General features: G+C 39.3%; 1 protein-coding gene across 3 annotated transcripts in view; it reads right to left on the bottom strand.

The window, feature by feature from the left end:
- CD19 (CD19 molecule) overlaps nt 1-20,393 on the bottom strand; it is a 34,181-nt gene extending 13,788 nt beyond the window's left edge. The window contains exons 1-9 of one of the 3 annotated variants that reach the window (XM_058180733.1): nt 20,245-20,393; nt 19,223-19,468; nt 17,524-17,658; nt 16,253-16,549; nt 14,636-14,725; nt 11,587-11,635; nt 10,367-10,440; nt 7,293-7,403; nt 2,566-2,616 (exon numbers count right to left, since the gene is read on the bottom strand). In XM_058180733.1, the coding sequence (XP_058036716.1) occupies nt 2,566-2,616; nt 7,293-7,403; nt 10,367-10,440; nt 11,587-11,635; nt 14,636-14,725; nt 16,253-16,549; nt 17,524-17,658; nt 19,223-19,468; nt 20,245-20,347 (1,156 nt within the window). In that variant the 5' untranslated portion in view covers nt 20,348-20,393. The remainder of the gene's footprint in view (nt 1-2,565; nt 2,617-7,292; nt 7,404-10,366; nt 10,441-11,586; nt 11,636-14,635; nt 14,726-16,252; nt 16,550-17,523; nt 17,659-19,222; nt 19,469-20,244) is intronic. The other 2 variants (XM_058180735.1, XM_058180736.1) reach the window with 2 other exon arrangements.
- Between the last annotated feature and the right edge of the window lie 1,102 nt (nt 20,394-21,495).

Genomic DNA, 21,495 nt, shown 5'->3' with positions numbered 1-21,495 from the left:
ACAACGATCTTTCATTTCTGAACTGGCAAAATCTGTTTGCAACCTGCATAACCGCTGATGACCTCTATAGAGTCTTCCTACTTGAAATCAATAGAGTCATTAAATTATATGTACCACGAATGACTACCATGTCCAAGAAAACAAACTACCCATATCAATAAAAAGCTTCAATCAAAAAAATCCTCTGGAAAAGAAACAAAAAGGCTATGTTACAAACTTCAGAAACCGCTACAGAAACATATGCAACCAAATAAAACTGAATGCACAAATTACCACACCAAGCAAGAAGAGAACCTTCTACGCACAAATTCTAATCGTGCCTTTTATAATTTTGTCAACAATAAACTTAAAGACTCAAGATCCATCCCACCACTAAAAGATTCTAACAACAAAGAATGCAATGACGAAACAGTCAAAGCAAACCTCTTCAACATTTTCTTTGGCTCAGTTTTTGTTAACTCCGATAACACATATCCAACATTCCACAAACGAACCAGCAATGACTATGATGATTTAACTCATATAGATTTCACAGAAGACAACGTTGGTAAAGCTCTTCACAACTTAAAACCATCGCTTTCTATTGGACCTGATGGACTATGTGCATATTTCTTAAAAACTTTCCATTAATATAGCTGAACCCCTAAGTATTATCTTTGATAAAGCTTTCACTACCAGTTCTCTTCCCAAACTTTGGTCACTAGCCACAGTCATCCCCATCTTCAAAAAGGAGACCCCAGCTTAGTCGAAAACTACAGACCGATCTCCCTTTGCTCGTCACCTGCAAAGTCATGGAATCTATCATCAACCAATCCATTACCTCACACTTAGAAACTAACAACCTACTCTCCAACAAACAATTTGGTTTCAGTTATCATGTAACTTACAACTTCTCCACTGCAAAAACATATGGACTTCAAATCTAGATCAAGGCAAATCAATAGATGCAATCTACATAGACTTCTGCAAAGCTTTTGACTCAGTAGTACACGATAAACTTCTCCTTAAACTAACATCCTATGGCATCTCAGGACCCTCCACAAATGGATATCTGCTTTTCTGTCTAACAGACAACAAGTGGTCAAAATTGGCAATGCTTTATCAAATCCTGTTCCTGTCAAGAGTGGCGTTCCTCAAGGCAGCGTCCTTGGACCAACACTCTTTATTCTATACATTAATGATCTTTGTGACCATATCTCAAGTAATTGTGTTCTCTTTGCTGATGATGTCAAACTATTTAACACCACAGACAACACTTCTATCATTCAAAACGACCTTGACCATCTAACCGCTTGGTCTAAAAATTGGCAGCTCCAAATTTCAACCAGCAAATGCTCAGTCTTACATATAGGAAAAAAGAACCCTAAAACTAAGTACATACTAGATGGACATTACCTTACAGACGACCCCCATCCCGTTAAAGACCTTGGAGTCTTCATGTCAAATGATCTAAGTGCCAAAGCCCACTGCAACTACATAGCAAAAAAGCTCTAAGAGTTGTAAACCTAATTTTGCGTAGCTTCTTTTCCAAAAACACCACACTACTAACCAGAGCATATAAAACATTTGCTAGACCAATTCTAGAATACAGCTCACCTGTTTGGAACCCTCACCACATCTCTGACATCAATACAATTGAACGTGTCCAGAAATATTTTACAAGAAGAGTTCTCCATTCCTCTGAAAACAACAAAATACCTTATCCCACCAGACTTGAAATCCTAGGCTTAGAAAACTTGGAACTCCGTCGCCTTCGACAAGACCTAAGTTTAACTCACAGAATCATCTATTGTAATGTCCTTCCTGTCAAAGACTACTTCAGCTTTAATTGCAATAATACAAGGGCAACCAATAGATTTAAACTTAATGTAAACCGCTTTAATCTAGATTGCAGAAAATATGACTTCTGCAACAGAATCATCAGTGCTTGGAATACTTTACCTGACTCTGTGGTCTCTTCCCATAATCCTAAAAGCTTTAACCAAAAACTTTCTACTATTGACCTCACCCCATTCCTAAGAGGATCATAAGGGGCGTGCATAAGCGCACAAACGTGCCTACCGTTCCTGTCCTATTGTTTTTCTTTTCTTCTTCCTATATATGTTTATATGTGTATATACTATATAATCTTTTTGTATGATGTTGTGACAAAATAAATAAAATAAATAAAATAAATGTTCAGGTTCTCGGAACACTGCACCACTTGAGTATGCTTTACCAGGTAAATCGATGCCAACCATAACTGCAATCGATACGTTCACAGCATGGTAAGATTTCATGGAATTTTCTAATATAAAGTAAATAATGGTTTATTCATTGACTCATTTGTGCATTGAGTAAGATCACATTATGATGACCACAACAAGTAATTCCAACCAATTCAAACCTTCCCCACATCCAATCCTATATATCTCAAGAGGGTAATTTTTTCAGTTAAGAGATTAAGCTGTCAGTTGACTGGTAAATTTGATGGTCACTCTGTGTCTATGGCTTGAGAGCTAACTGTTGTCTTATCATTTCCTTTCCCATCTCATGCTGCCCCTCCCCCCATTTGACCCATTTTACCATCTGACTTCAGTTCAGTTTCACTATCAGGGCATTCATATTCTTCTTCATCTGATGGAAAGAAAAGGAAGAAATGGTTATGTGCAATTCTTGGACTAGCTTTTTCTGACTGGCATCAGAAAAAAATCAGAAAATTGTCTCACTGACATCAGACAATCAAGATCACGTGAAATATTAGTACCATTTATAAAGCCTTAGTAAGGGCACACCTGGAATACTGCATCCAGTTTTCATCACCACATTACAAAAAAGATGTTGAGAGTTTGGAAAAAGTGCAAAGAACAACTAAGATGATTAAAGGCCTGGAGACCAAAACATACGAAGAACGGTTGCAGGATTTGGGTTTGGCTAGTCTAGAGAAAAGAACTAGGGGGACATGATAGCAGGATTCCAGTATTTGAGAGGCTGCCACAAAAAGGAGGGGGTCAGTTTATTTTCCAAAGCACCAGAGGGCAGGACAAAAAACAATGAATGGAAATTAATCAAGGAAAGAGGTAACCTGAAATTAAGGAGAAACTTCCTGACAGTGAGAACAATTAACCAATGGAACGGCTTGCCTTCAGAAGTTGTAGGTGCTTCATCACGAGAGGTTTTTAAGAAGAGACTGGACAGGCTCTTGTCTGAAATGGTATAAGATCTTTTGCTTGAGCAGGGGATTGGACTAGAAGATCCCAAAGATCCCTTCCAGCTCTATTCTGATTGATTGACATAAGGCATGGCTTCTCAGACTTCATGTCATGTCTCCCTGGATAGTCTCAAGCAACTTGCAATGGAACACCCATGAGGCTTGTACATAGCAGGGAGCAAAGCCACAAGTGGGAGAGTTGTCTGAAACATCTGTCAATCACAAATATTTTATTATATATGTATTTATGATGGTATTTGGTTTTTTTCATGGGAAGTAGATACACTAATAGTTTCACTAAATATTATAGTGGATTATGATTGCTAAAGTTGAGAATGCTGTTTTTAAGACACTGGCCTCCTACATTACGAATGGACTGCATGATACTACATGACTTATGACTACAATAGGGACTGGAAAGTTCAATGTTCAGTATGCGGTTGGTAAACAATCCATCAAGTGATTGGATCTGATTTTACCTGGTTTTTGTTTTTTTCATTTTGCTTTAAATTGGTTTCACCACTCTGAAGTAAAGTAAGAAAAGCTTACTTTGTTAAATATACTTTTATTTAAAAAAAAATTCTCTATGAGTGGTTCTCTACCTTGGCAACTTTAAAATGTGTGGATTTCAACTCCCAGAGTTCCCCAGCTGGCATTCAATTCTGGGAGCTGAAATCCACACACCTTAAAGTTGCCAAGGTAGAGAAATTGTTTGGGATGAGTTTGACCCTGTAGCTCCCGAGGACATGGACAGGTTGCTGGGTAGGTTGAACGCCACCACGTGTTTACTGGACCCGTGCCCCTCCTGGTTGGTACTGGCCACTCAGGAGGTGACACGAGGCTGGCTCCAGGAGATTACGAACGCTTCTTTGTTGGAGGGGGTCTTTCCGGCCGCCTTGAAAGAGGCGGTGGTGAGGCCCCTCCTCAAGAGGCCTTCCCTGGACCCAGCTGTCTTAGGTAATTATCGTCCGGTCTCCAACCTTCGCTTCACGGCGAAGGTTGTAGAGAGTGTGGTGGCATGTCAATTTCCCCGGCACCTGGATGAAACTGTCTATCTGGACCCGTTCCAGTCCGGCTTCTGGCCCGGATACAGCACTGAGACGGCTTTGGTCACGTTGGTTGATGATCTCTGGAGGGCCAGGGATAGGGGTTGTTCCTCTGCCTTGGTCCTATTAGACCTCTCAGCGGCTTTCGATACCATCGACCATGGTATCTTGCTGCACCAGTTGGAGGGATTGGGGGTGGGAGGCACCATTTATCGGTGGTTCTCCTCCTATCTCTCCGATCGGTCGCAGACGGTGTTGACAGGAGGGCAGAGATCGGCCCCGAGGCGCCTCACTTGTGGGGTGCCTCAGGGGTCGATTCTCTCGCCCCTCCTGTTCAACATCTATATGAAGCCGCTGGGTGAGATCATCAATGGCTTCGGTGTGAGGTACCAGCTGTACGCTGACGATACTCAGCTGTACTTTTCCACACCGGGCCACCCCAACGAAGCTATCGAAGTGCTGTCCCGGTATCTGGAAGCCGTACGGGTCTGGATGGGGATAAACAGGCTCAAGCTCAATCCCTCCAAGACAGAGTGGCTGTGGATGCCGGCATCCCGGTACAGTCAGCTGCGACCGCGGCTGACTGTTGGGGGCGAGTCATTGGCTCCTATGGAGAGGGTGCGCAACTTGGGTGTCCTCCTGGATGAACGGCTGTCTTTTGAAGACCATTTGACAGCCGTCTCCAGGAGAGCTTTTTACCAGGTTCGCCTAGTTCGCCAGTTGCGCCCCTTTCTAGACCAGGATGCCCTATGCATGGTCACTCACGCTCTTGTGACGTCTCGTCTGGATTACTGCAATGCTCTCTACATGGGGCTCTCCTTGAGGAGCACCCGGAGGCTCCAGGTGGTTCAGAATGCGGCTGCGCGGGTGATAGAGGGAGCTCCTCATGGCTCCCATGTGACACCCCTCCTGCGCAGACTGCACTGGCTACCTGTGGCCTTCCGGGTGCGCTTCAAGGTTTTGGTAATGATCTTCAAAGCGCTCCATGGCATAGGGCCGGGCTATTTACGGGACCGTCTGCTGCTACCGAATACCTCTCACCGACCCGTGCGCTCTCACAGAGAGGGACTCCTCAGGGTGCCGTCGGCTAGGCAGTGCCGTCTGGCGACACCCAGGGGAAGGGCCTTCTCTGTGGGGGCTCCCACCCTTTGGAACGAGCTTCCCCCAGGACTTCGTCAACTTCCGGACCTCCGAACCTTTCGCCGCGAGCTTAAAACTCATCTATTCATCTGCGCAGGACTGGACTAGATTTTAGATTTTAAATTTAAACTGGTTTTAATGGGTTTTATTATGTATACTGTTATTTTTAATTATTCGGCTATTTGGAATAAGTTTTTTAATTGATGTTTTATTTTGTATTTATATGTATTTTTTATCTGCCTGTAAACCGCCCTGAGTCCCTAGGGAGATAGGGCGGTATAAAAATACGAAAAATAAATAAATAAATAAATAAACACTGTTCTATATGATTTTAAAAAACACCTTATCTGATAGCAGGCAGGCATGGAAGCTCCTGAAAAGTTGCATTTTAAAATGAAACAGCCTTTGCTAGTTTGGCACAATGATTGGTCAACTCTGGAAGATGTTGTAAATCACTCATAGTGAAATAACTCTTTGTCTAATCATGCAAAAAGAGGAAGAGTTAAAGTTATTTACTTCCTCTACCTTCATCTGTGTTGCTTGTGTCAAAAAGTTGCCTAGCTGAACCAGCTTGCTGCACAAAGCATGCTATTAACACTACTGGTGGCACAAGGCATGAAGATATTCTGTGCTACTGCCACACTTACTATTGCTGTTAGTGATTATAAGAGGGTTTTAAATCTTGTGAAGCTGCAGAACCTGGAAGGGGAAAAGGAGGAGGAGGAGGAGAAGGATCCACAAAATGGCCAGCTTAATTTTTTTTAATGGGTCATCATGAGTACAATGTGGTCTGTAAACTGTTTTCTTTCTTTTTTGCTGTTAGTCTCTTATAGAACTTCATCAAGTTCTTGAAGAACCCTATGATTCTGAGAAATACAGTGTCAAACATTCTATGAGAAATTCACACCAACATTTCTGGTGTTTTCAGAGTGGAACAACTCTTGTTGTTTGTTGTTATGAATGGCAAAGGCAGGTGCCCCGTGTTGAAAGGTGGAGGGCCTCTTTGGTTCAGTCTTTAAACGGCTTTACCCATTTCCTGTGCTGATTTTTTTTTTATATATCCTGCCTTCATTTAAGGAAACCTTACTGTCACAGGTGACTTTGACTGTAATGTTGCTTTACAATAACAGGAAAAGTTATAAATAAATGCCTAGGAACATTTAGAATATGTTTAGAATATGTTTAAAAATCATAAATTACAGTCTTGTTCATTACAGGCCCCTATTCATGCAGTAAGAGTTATGAAGCTATCTTGGTGGATTGGGTTGTGTTAAAAATGTGCATTAACCTCACCTCATTTACTTTTTCAAAACTCTTGAGCTGCAGATTCCCCTTCTGTGCTTTGTATCATTGGCTTCACACACTCAGAAATTAAACCAAAATTAAACCACTAGCAATTCAAAGCCAGATCTTTAAAAGCAATTCATAGGATGTAGATAATGTGTGATGTCTCTCAGTGTGAAAAGAGGAAATATCTACTGCAAACTCTGTATAGGTGTCAAGGAGGACATCTGGCCAGTAAATGCTCAGCTCCACCCAACCCAGTGGTGGGATTCAAGCAATTTAACAGCCGGTTCTCTGCCCTAATGATTTCTTCCAACAACCAGTTTGCCAAATTGCTCAGAAGTTAACAACCGGTTCTCCCGAAGTGGTGCGAACTGGCTGAATCCCACCACTGACCCAACCCCATAACAAATCAAGAGATTACAGGGTCTTAAAAAGAAAAAGAGAGAGAGAGAAAGTGCAATGTTTATAATGGTGCCTTACTTGATCATATACTATTATTTGCTATTACTGTAACATTATTCCAGTCATAATCAGTCTTTGCTCTTTATAACATTTTTATTATTGGCACTTCCCCTGTTACAAATTGCACACACTGTACCTAATTCTATGCCCTGCCTATCTGTACCTACCTTCTATCTTGAGGGTATTGGGTAAGATTTTTCCTTTCTGCAGTAACCTCTGGCCACGTTGTGCACCCATATCTGGCGGCATGTTTTCATAGGCATCAACTTGTTCTGTAACTTAAGAGACAAGAAGCATATTGCATCAAAATATCTCTTCCAAAGGAGAATGTTTTAAAGCCAAATAAAGATATACGGTGCATAATCATTTGAAGATACACCTCTTGTGCCATTAAGAAAACGAATCTTTCAAAATGCTACAAGACTTGGAATTTGCTTCACACTATATTAATCCCCAGGGTAGTGGTGGCTGAGCTTGTCAATGGAAAAGTCAGCAGTTCAGCGGTTCGAATACCTAGTGCCACATAATGGGGTGAACTCCCGTTACTTGTCCCAGCTTCTGCCAACCTAGCAGTTCAAAAGCACATAAAAAATGCAAGTAGAAAAATAGGGACCACCTTTGGTGGGAAGGTAAGAGCGTTCCGTGTCCCTTTGGCATTTAGTCATGCCGGCTACATGACCATGGAGACGTCTTTGGACTGCACTCGCTCTTCGGCTTTGAAACCGAGATGAGCACCACCCCCTAGAGTTGGGAACGACGAGCACATATGTGCAAGAAGAACCTTTATCTTTAATTTTACCTTATATTAATCCTACCTGCCACTGCAGCAGCCTGAAGAATCTAACCAAATATTCATAGAAAATAACTTCTGCTCATGGTAAAAATGTTCTGGTTTTGTCTATGAGAATGTTCCAGAACTTATACATAGGCAGTGCCTTTATTATATTACCATCACAAAGAAGAGGGCGTCGACCTATCCTCCAAAGCACCTGGGGGCAGGACAAGAAGTAATTGTCAAGAAGAACCCAACTCCAATTAATGAGTTAAAGAGTAATTAATCACTCTTCCAATGAGTAAAAGATCATTAAAGAGAGATCCAACCTAGAACTAAGGAAAAATTTCCTGTGAGTGAGAACAATTAATCAATAGAACAGCTCGCCTCTAGAGCACCTCTGGGTGCTCTCTCATTGGAGATTTTTAAGACAAGATTGGACAGCCATTTGTCTGGAATGGTATTAGGGTCTCCTGCTTGAGCAGAGGATTGGATTAGAACACCTCCAAAGTCCTTTCCAACCCTATTAGTCTATGTCCTCATCTCCTGAAGAATAAATGCTCCTGCTGCAAGGCTGCCTCATTCATGATGTAACTGTTGGTGCAGGGTGCTTTCAAACCCAGCAACAGTCAAATGGTGTGTTGTTATTGTGGTTATTGTGTATTCGTTGAGAGCTTTCGTACCGGAGACAAATTCCAAACTTGGCCAAATAAACTGTTCTGTTCTGTTCTGTTCTGTTCTGTTCTGTTCTGTTCTGTTCTGTTCTGTTCTGTTCTACATGACCTGTGATGACAGAAAAGTATACTAGGTTAAAGAATTGTTAGCTGCACTTCTAGTCCCTATTCTAACTCAGCAGGAAGAACATGGGTTCTGTCTGCACATGAAGCAGAGGGAGGAAAGATACGGGGTGGGGCTGGGAGGGTGGGGAAACCTACTTTGGGGCCAGTACGTGGCAGTTAAAAACCCACAAGTCGCTGCTGTCAGTTCTCTGACTGCATGGAGTGAGTGCTTCATGGGATTAGGTAACAGGGAAACTAGGGGGAACAGAAAAATTCTCCCAGCTCCCAGGGCTCATTTTCTGCCACAGAGTGCTTGCTATGAAGCCATATCTCCTTGCTCCTTCAAGGAAAAGGAAGCTGTGAAAGCAGCTGTGCATTCAGGAGTCTGCTGTTGAACCCCCAGCTTCAACAGCAAAGGCCTGGGCAGCTTGATTGCAAGGTCGCGTCAGTTTCAAAATTTCAATCTGGCATCAAGGAAACTGCTTCATTGTGTGGAAAGACAGCTTGTGTGCGTATGTGTACATATGCACAAACACACATACACACAGGAATATGTGGTGATGATGAATATGTAATGATGATGGTAGGTGGGGGTGGGGGTTTAGCATTTCATTCTGTTCCATCGAATACAATTTCCTTCTGAACCTATCCTTGTTGATAGCCAAAGAGTTTTCCTTCCCAAAATGTCCTTTTTGTCACAAATAGAGCATGGCATGTTTAAGAGGGCCATTGCTTGGTGTAATAGAAAGCTCTTTCCCTCTTCAAACTTCCCCATAATTGGGTGTTTCAAATTTCTTACAAGGTTAGCACTGTTTCAGAATAGAGAAATTTTGATCAACCAACCAACCAACCAACCAACCAATCAAAGAATAGAGATGGGGACTTGAAGGTCTTCTAATCCAAACCTTTGCTCAATCAGGAGACCCTATACCATTTTTGACAGGTGGCTGTCCAGTTTTTTCTTAAAAACCTCCAGTGATGAAGCACCCACGACTTCTGAAAGAAAGCTGTTCCACTGATTAATTATCCCCACTGTTAGGAAATTTCTCCTTTGTTCCAGGTTTGGTTCTCTCCTTGATTAGTTTCCATACATTGTTTCTTGTCCTGCCTTCTGGTGCCTTGGTAAATAAGTTCACACACACACACACACACACACACACACACACACACACACACACACACACCCTCTTTGCGGCAACTTCTCAAATACTGGAATACTGTTTTCACGCCCCCCACCCAATCCTTTTCTCTAGACTAGTCAAACCCAAATGCTGCAACCGTTCTTCATATGTTTTAGTTTCCAGGCCTTTAATCATTTTACAACAACACTAATTCAAAATAATGCTAAATTTATGTCCCAAAGGGTTTTGTGTACCACACAACATAGTTATGTGAAACCAGAGCATATCTTGCTACAAGTCAAATTTTCCCTTCTCTTCAACTCCAACCCAAGTCCAAGTTAGGGACATGATTTTCCTACTGTAGATCATGCTTGCCTGGAGTCAGAAGATCTGCCAATTATTTTTCCTTAATTTTTCCTGCATTAAATCTGTAAAGACACCAGTGTGCTGCATTCCTAAAGCAACTTTCACTAGCATACTTTTTCCGCAAATTCAAGTAGTGGAAAATGCACATTAGCATAATCTTGAGGAAGAATTTTATGAATGGAGAAAGGTCCTAATTAACTCACGATCATCGTTTCCTGCAGATACCATAATCCGATTGAAGACACATCTTTTGTTCCGTTTGGCATAAAAATATCTTCTGGAAATGAGAGACATATAAAATATGAATGGCATCAAGATATGAGTTGAACACAAGTTGCTTTGTCGAGGCACAAATGTGAAGGACATCAGATGATCAACAGTGTGAGCCTTTTTGGGAGGACAATTGTGGTTATCACTCATAAGCTTCAAATAGTCCTCTAGAACAGGGGTCTCCAACCTTGGCAACTTTAAGCCCGATGGACTTCAACTCCCAGAATTCCCCAGCCAGCAAAGCTGGCTCGGGAATTCTGGGAGTTGAAGTCCACCGGGCTTAAAGTTGCCAAGGTTGGAGACCCCTGTTCTAAAATACTATATCTGATAACAATTATCACTTGGGCCATTAGGGGAGAGGTCAGGGGAAATATCTTTATTGGGCCCCCTAATGCAACATGGAATTGACAAACACACAGTATCAACCTAGATATGTCTCTCCTCTTCCCAGGCTCATTAAAACCATTTAATTCAGATCCTAAACTTTTCTTACTGTATCAATGGGATTTATAAAATTAAGGAATCTCCATCAATAGTTATAGACTAATTTTTGTAAATGGGCTGGACATAGTTCAAAGAAGAACTATTTTTGGCAACTGTTTCCTCAGAAAATTGGAGGCAATCAGATTTGGGGAAGACTGATCTGGGGCACAGACTCATAATTTATTCCGGGTTGAGGATCAGACTTGAATTTGAGTACCATACTAAGAGCATGACATTTCAGAAAAGAAGGCATGAACATGCCAAGGACTGGATTTAATCTAATTTAAACCAAGAGCCTTAATTTAATTGACGCAACAGTGTATCTGGGCATTTCCTTCTTCTGCCAGGCTAAAAATTTTAATCTGCTAAACACTTTTGATTTTTTTTCCGGCATGCCAAATTTTCAAGAACCAGATAGTGTACATCTTAAGCACTTATGCCTTAGGATTTCAGGTCTATAAAACATCTGGAATTTCACCACCAGATGCTCACTCTCTGCCTCGAAAGTTAATATGAAGCCACTCCTTCATTTTTCTTGTCTATTCTCTCCTGATACCCATTTGCCAGGCCTATCTTGTAGAGTCCACCATTTTCTCTTGTACATAGTTTTCTAAATTCAGTGCACAATTCCCACTATTTCTTGGCAATCTGTTACATTCTGAGTACTTACCTCCTGTTATGACTCATCAGCTTCTTCTGTTGCCTGCGAGCTCGGCTGACTGAAACAAGAAAGGTTGACAGAGAACATTTCAAATATAGGTAGTCCTCGACTTCAAAGTGTTCATTTAGTGACCGTTCAAAGTTACAATAGCAATGTAAAAAGTGAATTATGACCATTTTTCACACTTATGACCGTTGCAGCATTCCCATGGTCACTTGATCAAAGTTCAGATGCTTGATGACTGGTTCATATTTATGACTGTTGCTGTGTCCCAAGGTCATGTGATCCCCTTTTGTGACCTTCCGACAAGCAAAATCAATGGGGAAGCCCTTTTTGCTTAACAATCATGTGACTAACGTAACAATGGCAGTGATTCATTTAAAAACTGTCATACTATAGAGCAAAACTCACTTAACACATCTCACTTAACAGCAGAAATTTTGGGCTCAATTGTGGTCTTATGTCGAGGACTACCTGTAAAGGATTTTCTTCACTGCAGCAATTTTGAAACACTAGTGTGGTGTTTCTTGATTTCAGTAACCATAAGATGTGTGGACTTCAACTATAGAATTCCTCAACCAGCAACATCTTAAAGTTGCTGAGGTTGAAAAACAATGCACTAGTGTGTCAAAGAAGGAAAGAATTACCTGAAGGTTTCATATCCCAGAAAAAATAAATTGGATGGCTGCATACAACATTCAGGGAAAGAGTCAGAAGTTGATTAAAGCTACCTCTTCATCCATTTGTTCTCCATTAATTCTCTAATATATGCACACATACATACATACATGTAGCTAGTTTACCATATAAATCCTACCTCTCCCAGTATGTCTATAATTTGCACTACTACAAAATAGATAAAAAATGTAGATTGGATTATTTCAGGTGGTTCAGAAGAGATCCTTTGCTACTTGATGTTCTTATTGACCAGCCTGCAACTTTTAAGGAATAATTATAAATCCACTCAGAAGAAACTATCAATATTTCTTGGTTAATAAATAATAAACTGGGAGGGGTCAGTTCATTTGGGGGAAGAATAGTAAGAACAGAGACACAATGTGTGTGCTCTTAATAAAAAGTGAACAAAGATTTAATATTCCTGCCTCCTATTTTCCCCACAACAACAAGCCTGCAAGGTGGGTTGGGCTGAGAGAGTGTGATTGGTCATTCAGATTGCTTTCATGCGTAAGGCCAATCTTCCCATTTCTGGACTGGCGCTTTAAGCTCCAGAGCAGAACAAATTGGCTGTATGATGAGATGGGATAGTTGTCATAAATAAATAAAGGAACCCACAGCGTTTATATTGCCTCTAAAGTTAATATGACATTATTCCTTCATTTATTTTATTCAGCCTAAAACATCACCATTTACTGAGGTCTCTCAGACATCTGCCATAAAAGATCAGAATTAGAGTTCAGGATATTTAAAAATTTTTTTAAAAAAAACAACCATTAAAATCAACAGCCAAAAGGCCTATGGGGTCCTCAGTTTGCCAGAGAGTTATTCCTAAATAATGAAAGGGACTATGGAGAAGAGTCAACCTAGGTTCCTGTCAAACATTGCAAAGGATTAATCACAATTCACACTTGGAATATTGCATTCAGTTTTGGTCGCCACAATATAAAAAAGATGTGGAGACTCTAGAAAGAGTGCAGAGAAGAGAAACAAAGATGAGACTAAAACATATGAAGAATGGTTGCAGGAACTGGGTATGTCTAGTTTAATGAAAAGAAGGATTAGGGGAGAGATGATAGCAGTGTTCTGATACCTCAGGGGCTGCCACAAAGAAGAGGGAGTCAAGCTATTCTCCAAAGCACCTGAGGGTAGAACAAGAAGCAATGGGTGGAAACTGATCAAGGAAAGAAGCAACTTAGAACTAAGGAGAAATTTCCTGACAGTTAGAACAATTAATCAGTGGAACAACTTGTCTCCAGAAGTTGTGAATGCTCCAACACTGGAAATTTTTAAGATGATGTTGGATAACCATTTATCTGAAGTGGTGTAGGGTTTCCTGCCTAAGCAGGGGGTTGGACTAGAAGACCTCCAAGGTCCCTTCCAACTCTGTTATCCTATTCTAGTTCTAATTTCAAATAATCTCAACAAAGGAGGACCCATAGAGGCATTCTCTCAAGCCATTTAAGCTTTAAAAGTAATACAGGTAATCCTTGATTTACAATCATTCATCCAGCAACTATTTAAAGTTACAACAGCACTGAAAAAAGTGACTTATGATCTATTATAACCATTGCAGTATCCCCAAGGTCATGTGATCAAAATTCAGGCACTCAGTAACTAGCATATATTTGCACTGATTGTAGCGAGATCATGTGATACACCAGGTGCAGCCATCCCAGCTTGCTTCTGACAAGCAAGATCAACAGAGGTAAGCTGGATTTACTTAATAGCATTGTGATTTACTTAATATCGTGGCAAAAAAGACTGTAAAATTGGAATTCACTTAACAACCTCTTTGCTTAAAAATGAAAATTCTGGTCCCAATTGTGGACGTAAATCAAGGACTACCTATAACCAGATGGGAGGAAATATTGTCACTATTTGTATTGAAAGGATTAAATTTAATCTAATCGATTTACAACAGTTCATGTAATGACAGTTTGAAATTACAACATCCCTTTAAAAAGTGACTTATGACTGATTTTCACACTTACAACCATTACAGCATCCCCATAGTCACATGGTCAAAATTCAGATGTTGTCAACTGACTCATACTTATGACGATTGCAGTGTTTGGGGGGGGGACATGGGATCCCCTTTTGTAATTTTCTGATAAGCAAAGTCAATGGGGAATCTAGATTCACTTAACAACTGTGTTACTTATTTAATAACTGCATTGATTCACTTAACAACTGTGGCAAGAAAGGTCAGAAAATGGGGCAAAACTCAACAAATGTCTCACTTAGCAACAGAAAGTTTGGGCTCAATTGTCTACCTGTATTAACCTATTAGATTTAATTTATCAGATATAGCAGAACAAATTACAGAAAATATTTAACCATACATTTTACTCATTAAGCTTCTGAATGTAAAGATACATACCTTGCCGGATCCTTAGAAAGCAAAAAACAGAGCCAAAGCAAATAATCATATATCCCATTGCTGTAGACCAAATCATCCAATGCCAAACAACTTTGATTGGGATGGAGGGGAAGGAAGAAAAAGATGGATTAGGCCTTATTAAAGCTCAATTCAATGATATTTCTAAAGCAAGAAGCAGAGTTTCTTCTATAGATAATGCACAGTAAATAATAAATCAATAAAACTAATAACGATTAAATAACTGCAACCGATAAATACAAATATATACACCGTACTTGACAATGAATCAGTTTGTATTCCCTCTATTTGAAAGAAGAAAAGAAGATGTGCCTTCTAAGTGCCTGCTATTTCTTTTTTATTTTATTTTATTTCTAGCTTTTAATAAGCACTTGTATTAAATATAGCGGGGCTTTTTTAAAAAATCAAATACTGGTTGAATCTGTTGCCCATCAAAATTCTTAGCATCTTTTCATTTTGCACAGTATAAATAAACATTAAGCACTGAAATAAATATTTCAGATTTTAATTTTTAAAATGGTCTCCTGTCTTACAGGGGCTGTATATTAGGCTTACAGGCTATTACCACTCTTTTAGTGCCTGAAGGAATTTTAGATGCTAATGAAAAAATCCAAGCACAGAAAGCAGTTCCAGCTACAGTACCATTCATAGCTTGTTACCTATCTGCATGATAAGGTGACAAATGTATATATGGTGTTAATTGGAAAATATGACAAGGTTACTGTAGAGAGAGCAGTGTTTCCCAATCTTGACAACTTTAAGATGTGTGGACTTCAACTCCCAGAATTCCCCAGGCTGAGAAACACTGGTGGAAAATGACGTTGACAGAAATTTTCAGGAATTGTTTCCTAGGCAAAAAGATTGAAGCATTTTTAAAGTCCAAAATGAGATAACATTTGGAAGCTGCTCAAGTGGATATCTTCCTAATTCACTTGAGTATAACAATCAAGGGGGTGGGAGAAATAAAATGAGACTTGCAAGTTTCTCAATAAAAGTAATATTAGCCTTCCTGTAGAGTTGATGTCCCACTCTGGTCTATGGACTGCCACTTGGAGAATTTTTTTTATCATATAGATTACCCATAATCCTCTGTTTAGATATAGATCAATAGTTTTCAACTAGTGGACATATGGCCCCCTGAAGACCTCAGGATATTTCAAGAGGGCCAGTAGTGAAAAATATGTAACTGGGAGCCACAACATCTGCTGAGTGGCCACAAAAATGCAAAGTATATTATATTGCACACGTTGTTTTACTGATGCCAGTAAACACCAGGTACTGTCTTGTGCTTGTATCCAGTAATGGGACAAAAGTGAGAGGACGGATAGTAGCACCACAGGAGAAAAACAAGGTTGGAAGAGGGCCACAGGTTAAAAAAAAAGATTGAGAAACACAGATCTAGATTTAGTTCTAGTTTAGATTTAATCTAGTTCTTAGAAATTATTGGTTTATGAGTTTTTCAAAAACAATGTGATTATTTTTTAAAAAACATCAGAAATAATAGCTTTGGATTTTATAAAACTGATGGCATTTTTAAGTTTATACTAACTTATATCCAAATAGAGCTTTCCCTTCCCACCAGTTTACTTAGAGCCGCACCTGTCTTTGCTATCACCTCTAGCTGAAAATAGCGTGTCTCATTTTTCCACTGGCAGGAATAGTTTCCAGCATCTTCAAGGGATACTCTTGGAAGGATCAAAGAAACAAGACTACCATTCATATTCAGTGAGTAGCGAACAGAACGCCGTATTGTCATATTAATCAGAACTGTATTTTGATCTGCTGAATCATGCTGAATCCAGAGCAGTGTCCCCTCTGTCCAATTTCTAAACACTGGGGCATCACAAGAAAAATTTTCAGGATCCATTGCTGAACGAAGCAGGTCTTCCTGGGGTTCTACAGAAGAAAAGTTAGTAATAATAAGTTGAACTGAAGCACAATTTTACATTAATTCCATGTATGAAACTTGAAGACATTTTAAATTCTAGATGCATTTTGGCTACACTTCAGAGTAATGTTTCTGTTTTGAAGAAGCTTTAGTTTTCAATTTTTTAAAAAAAATGAAATTAAAATATTTGTAAGGTTCATTCCATGGTAGTTATACCATGTTACCTTCATGTTACAGACTTTTCAACCTTTAGGAATATTTTATTTTGGCTACAAAAACGTGGATCACATTACAGGCCAGAAAAAAAAACTATTAAAAATTATCACCATCCACTGAATTTGATTATACAGATGTTGACAGTGTATTCCTCCTCTTAAATAATCCCAATTCCACTCACACATGCTATTTGCTATTCAATTTCTGTCCATTGCTTATCACTCTTTAGTAATTAAAGGAATTATCTTCCATCTTCTAACCTTCCATTCATGTGCTTGAATATAATTCCTATCAACTGATGTTTCAGATAGTGGAAACTATAACCCAACAAAACTAAACGATATTGATTGTATTAAAAAAAAACCCATCACCTAGATTGATGGATTACAACCTACATCCTACCAAACACAAATTCATGTAAAATCCCCTTACTCACACTCTTTCCAACCCCATACAAATTTATACTGCTTCCCGATTCATTTTAGTCCTGGCCTTGCCCATGTGGTAATAGAAAGATTACCCATCCCGTTCTCCAATGAAAAATGGAAGTCAGCTCTGATTCGGCCTTAAGTGTGGTGGAATCTCATGCTTGAGTGGAGGGGGGAGGGAAGGAGTGAAAAAAACTGGTGAGCTTGGATTCCTTGCAGAGAAGGAATCCACAGAGATCCATTACCATCGCTCCACCTTGGAATTCCTGAAGACTTCATCTGGCTGTTCCCTTGTAATTAGCTAAGCAATAATAAAGAAGCAACTCTGATCAACTCACGGTGTCGCTCTGATTCCTTGGGGCTGACATAAGGGAAAGAACTGTTTCCATCCGAAAAATTACCACTATGATCTTCATAGTCTTCTTTCTCATATGCTTTCATTTTCTCTTGGATGCCGTCAGAGTCGTCTCCACCTGGAAAAATAACTTCAGATAAACCATCCAGAGTGATTGGAGATGGGTGGCATGTAAATTTTATGAATTATGCAGTGGTGAGATTCAAATAATTTAACAACCGGTTCTCTGTCCTAATGATTTCTGTCAACAACCAGTTCACCAAACTGCTCAGAAAGTTAACAACCAGTTCTCCTGAAGTGGTGCGAACTGGCTGAATCCCACCACTGGAATTATCACTATGCTTCATTGCACAATTAGCTAGATGTTTAGATTGGATTTGGCATTTTTATCCATCTATCATGTCCTTCCCAAAGACCTGGGATAGACAGATGTTGTTGTTATTATTTACTTGGTCCACTCTTTTTTCAGTCCAGAAAATTATCTTTTTCCCAGCCCCACGTCTTTCTCTTCTATCCTTCTAATTATGTTTCCTATGAATATGTTAGACTGTCATGGTCATCTTATCATATAATCATCCTCAAACAAAAGATTTTATATTGGCCTTGCAGACTGAAAGGCCAAATATTATGGGGTATATTCTTAATTTGTGCATGGTATTGGCCATAAAAGTGATACCAGGGGTCTCCAATCTTAGCAACTTTAAGCCTGGAGGACTTCAACTCCCAGAATTCCTAGCAAATTCCCAGAACTCCCAGAAAAGCTGGCTGGGGAATTCTGGGAGTTGAAGTCCTCCAGGCTTAAAATTGCCAAGGTTGGAGACCCCTGATCTAAGCAATTATCACAGCTATTCTTCTTCCATTTGTTTATTGTTAAATATACCTTTCTTCTAGGAGATACTGTACAGATATTCAAGTTTTCCCCATTAAAATCAACTCTGGGAAATAGGGCTGGATTGGGTAGGAAGAGAGACTAATCAACCCCAAGACAGCTTAGCTAGATTCTTTGGCTGAGGGAAGACTTTAACCTGGGTCTCCTTGGTCCTAGTCAATCAATATAACTATCTTATCATGTTGGGTCTTCTTTCTCTTGCTTCTTCTGTAGTAGGATATTTGCCATATTTTCTGGACACTCATGACTAATTTGTTTTTTTTTTGTTTTTTATTCAAAAAGTTTTACAAAAAATTTTTTTCCCCTTTCCCCCCCTCCCCTCCTTCGCAACCCTCCCCCCCGCGACTTCCCGGAACGAGCACAAGGTATAGTTAAAAATAAAACAAACATATGCTAAAAAAATTTCATCCCAACTTAATTGTACCCCTACAATCATCAATTCCTAACTTCCCCCAAAAGCAATCAAAAATAATACATCATAATCATTCAAAAACAGTCTGATAACTCTTAGTCTGATATCTACGTTGACTCATGACTAATTTGAAGGCAATACTGTTACCTGCTACACTGTCCTACCTAGATTCTTTTCATCCTGGATTTATGCATCATTAACAATATATAACATTTTGAGCAAACTTCCCAAATGGGGTCTTGACAGATTTAGACTACAATTCTAGTCATCCCCCAGCCAGCAAAGTCAATGTGGCTAGGGATAGTGGATGTTCAAAGTGAGGGGTGGAGGGAGCTAGAGAGAGCAGTCAATTCTGTAACTTTTCATTATTACAACACTTACTGGTTCTGTTTGGAAGCACATGGTGGTTTCCTGACTGGCCATTCCAATTACAGGTAAACCAAGTGGTATTTTGCACAATTCTGTAGATCGACAAGCCCCACATAGCATTAAGTCTTGCCTCTGGATGGTGGTACCCCACATTTACATACAGCAATTCATTCTTTTTTGGACCAAGCCAGATGAGTTTTAAGTCACTTGAAGTCAGAGTGTGATCCAGTTTGCAGGACAAAGAAACTTGCTGGGATTCTAGAATGTGAGATATACTTATTAAAACTTTCCTTTCTTTCTAGAAGCAATTTTTTTCTGATTAGTGTTTAATTCTTCATCAGATGGAAGTGCTCAACAAATCAAATAAAAACAATACTTTCAAAACAAAGCAAATCATTAAGAACCCTTTAAGAATTTTTAATTGCTAAAACCAATTTAAAAAGGAAAATTTTCAGTTAAATTTCTCAAAAAGAATGCAGTTCTATTTAAAATATAACCACGTTTTTTAAAAAGCAAATTCTTAAAATGGATTAAATTAACCCAGCAAGTTAGAATAAGGATCAAATGACAAATGGAGCAATTTGCATAGCTTTTAAAAATTAATCAACAATATCTAAACTGATGCTGGGTTGTTCTTTTTAACCCTAAATTTAATAGTACCTGATGGTTTCCAAAACTGAATTTCAGATCTTATTTTTTTTTCTGAAAATGGGCTAAAATAATTCTTACTGAATATTGCCTATGTACTGTATTTTTTTAAAATAACACAGATCAACAACCTAAAATACGTAACAGGAAAAACGATATTGGGGAGAGATAAGAAATGCAAACAAACCTAGCTTTTTTTATCTCAAGCTTACTACTTGCAAGCCTCATATATTTGATTTAGGACTAAACCATGATGGAAAAAGGATACACATCGTTTCTCTAAAGTTTTACTTCTAAACTACTGATTTTCCCGAAGTATACCTACCTGTTAATCTGAAATCTGTTATCAACTAAGTTTCCAGTTTTCAACCATTTACAAGACCCACCTGTGACCTGGATCACTTGCACGGTTTCCTTGGTTGTTTCAGTGGTTGCTGTCCAGTGGTAGGAGACCCATAGAAGAAGCAAGTAGCACAGAACGGGTGCCATCGCCTCCTTCCTGCTAGCTAAAACAAACGAGGCTCAAACAAACCTAAAAAAGCTGTCACACCAGCAACAATTTTAGCAAAAGAGACTGCTCTGAAGCGTGAATTCTTCATTAAACTCCCCCGAGAGCTGAATGGTTGCCCCAAGGGAGAAGAGAAAAAGCAGAGAAATAATTCCACCAAGTGCACAGTAATTGAGAATGTAAACTTTAGTGTCTAATTTCTATGCAAAGTTTACTTCTGTATTTAACATCTTTTCTACATTCAAACAAGCCACGGTGGTCTCTTTAGGAACTATGGGTCTGAGTTTACAGGCCTGTGCATCTCTTCTCTTGGTTTTTTTCTTCCTTGGGGGAAATGTTGATCTTTAAATAAACCTTGAGAAAATTGGGGCATTGCAGCTTCAGTTGGGTTCTCTAAAGCAGACAGAGGTCAAAACGAAACAGAAATATTTATTAAGGTTGCACACCATTACTGTATTTGGTGGGCTAATTATTAATTATAGCATATACTAATTTTTACTTCAAATGTTGTCCTTTCAAACTGTCCATCCCAAAATATTAAGTTTCTCTGTTTATAATCATGATAGCAATAGAAATTTTAGGGACATTTAAGGACAATATTTTAAGACAGCATTTTCAACTTCACCAATTTCCGACAGACAGCTCCATCATGGTTTTCACAGCAAGAAATTTGCCACAAATTTATCCTTCCTTTCTCTTTTAATGAAACCTGATACAGGTAGCTTTCGACCTACAACCATTCATTTAATGACTATTTGGAATTACAGCAGCATTGAATAGAATAGAATAGAATTTTATTGTCCAAGTGTGATTGGATACACAAGGAATTTGTCTTGGTGCATATGCTCTCAGTCTACATAAAAGAAAAGATACGTTCATCAAGGTACAACATTTACAACACAATTGATGGTCAATATATCAATATAAATCATAAGGATTGCCAGCAACAAGTTATAGTCATACAGTCATAAGTGAAAAGAGATTGGTGATGGGAACTATGAAACGATTACTAGTAGTGCAGATTCAGTAAATAGTCTGACAGTGTTGATGGAATTATTTGTTTAGCAGAGTGATGGCCTTCGGGAAAAAACTGTTCTTGTGTCTAGTTGTTCTGGTGTGCAGTGCTCTA

This window comes from Ahaetulla prasina, chromosome 4 (genome assembly GCF_028640845.1).
Source record: "Ahaetulla prasina isolate Xishuangbanna chromosome 4, ASM2864084v1, whole genome shotgun sequence".
Classification (NCBI taxonomy): Eukaryota; Metazoa; Chordata; class Lepidosauria; order Squamata; family Colubridae; genus Ahaetulla; species Ahaetulla prasina.
The sequence above is the reverse complement of the archived record's forward strand: the minus strand, read 5'-3'. Positions and strand labels throughout refer to the sequence as shown.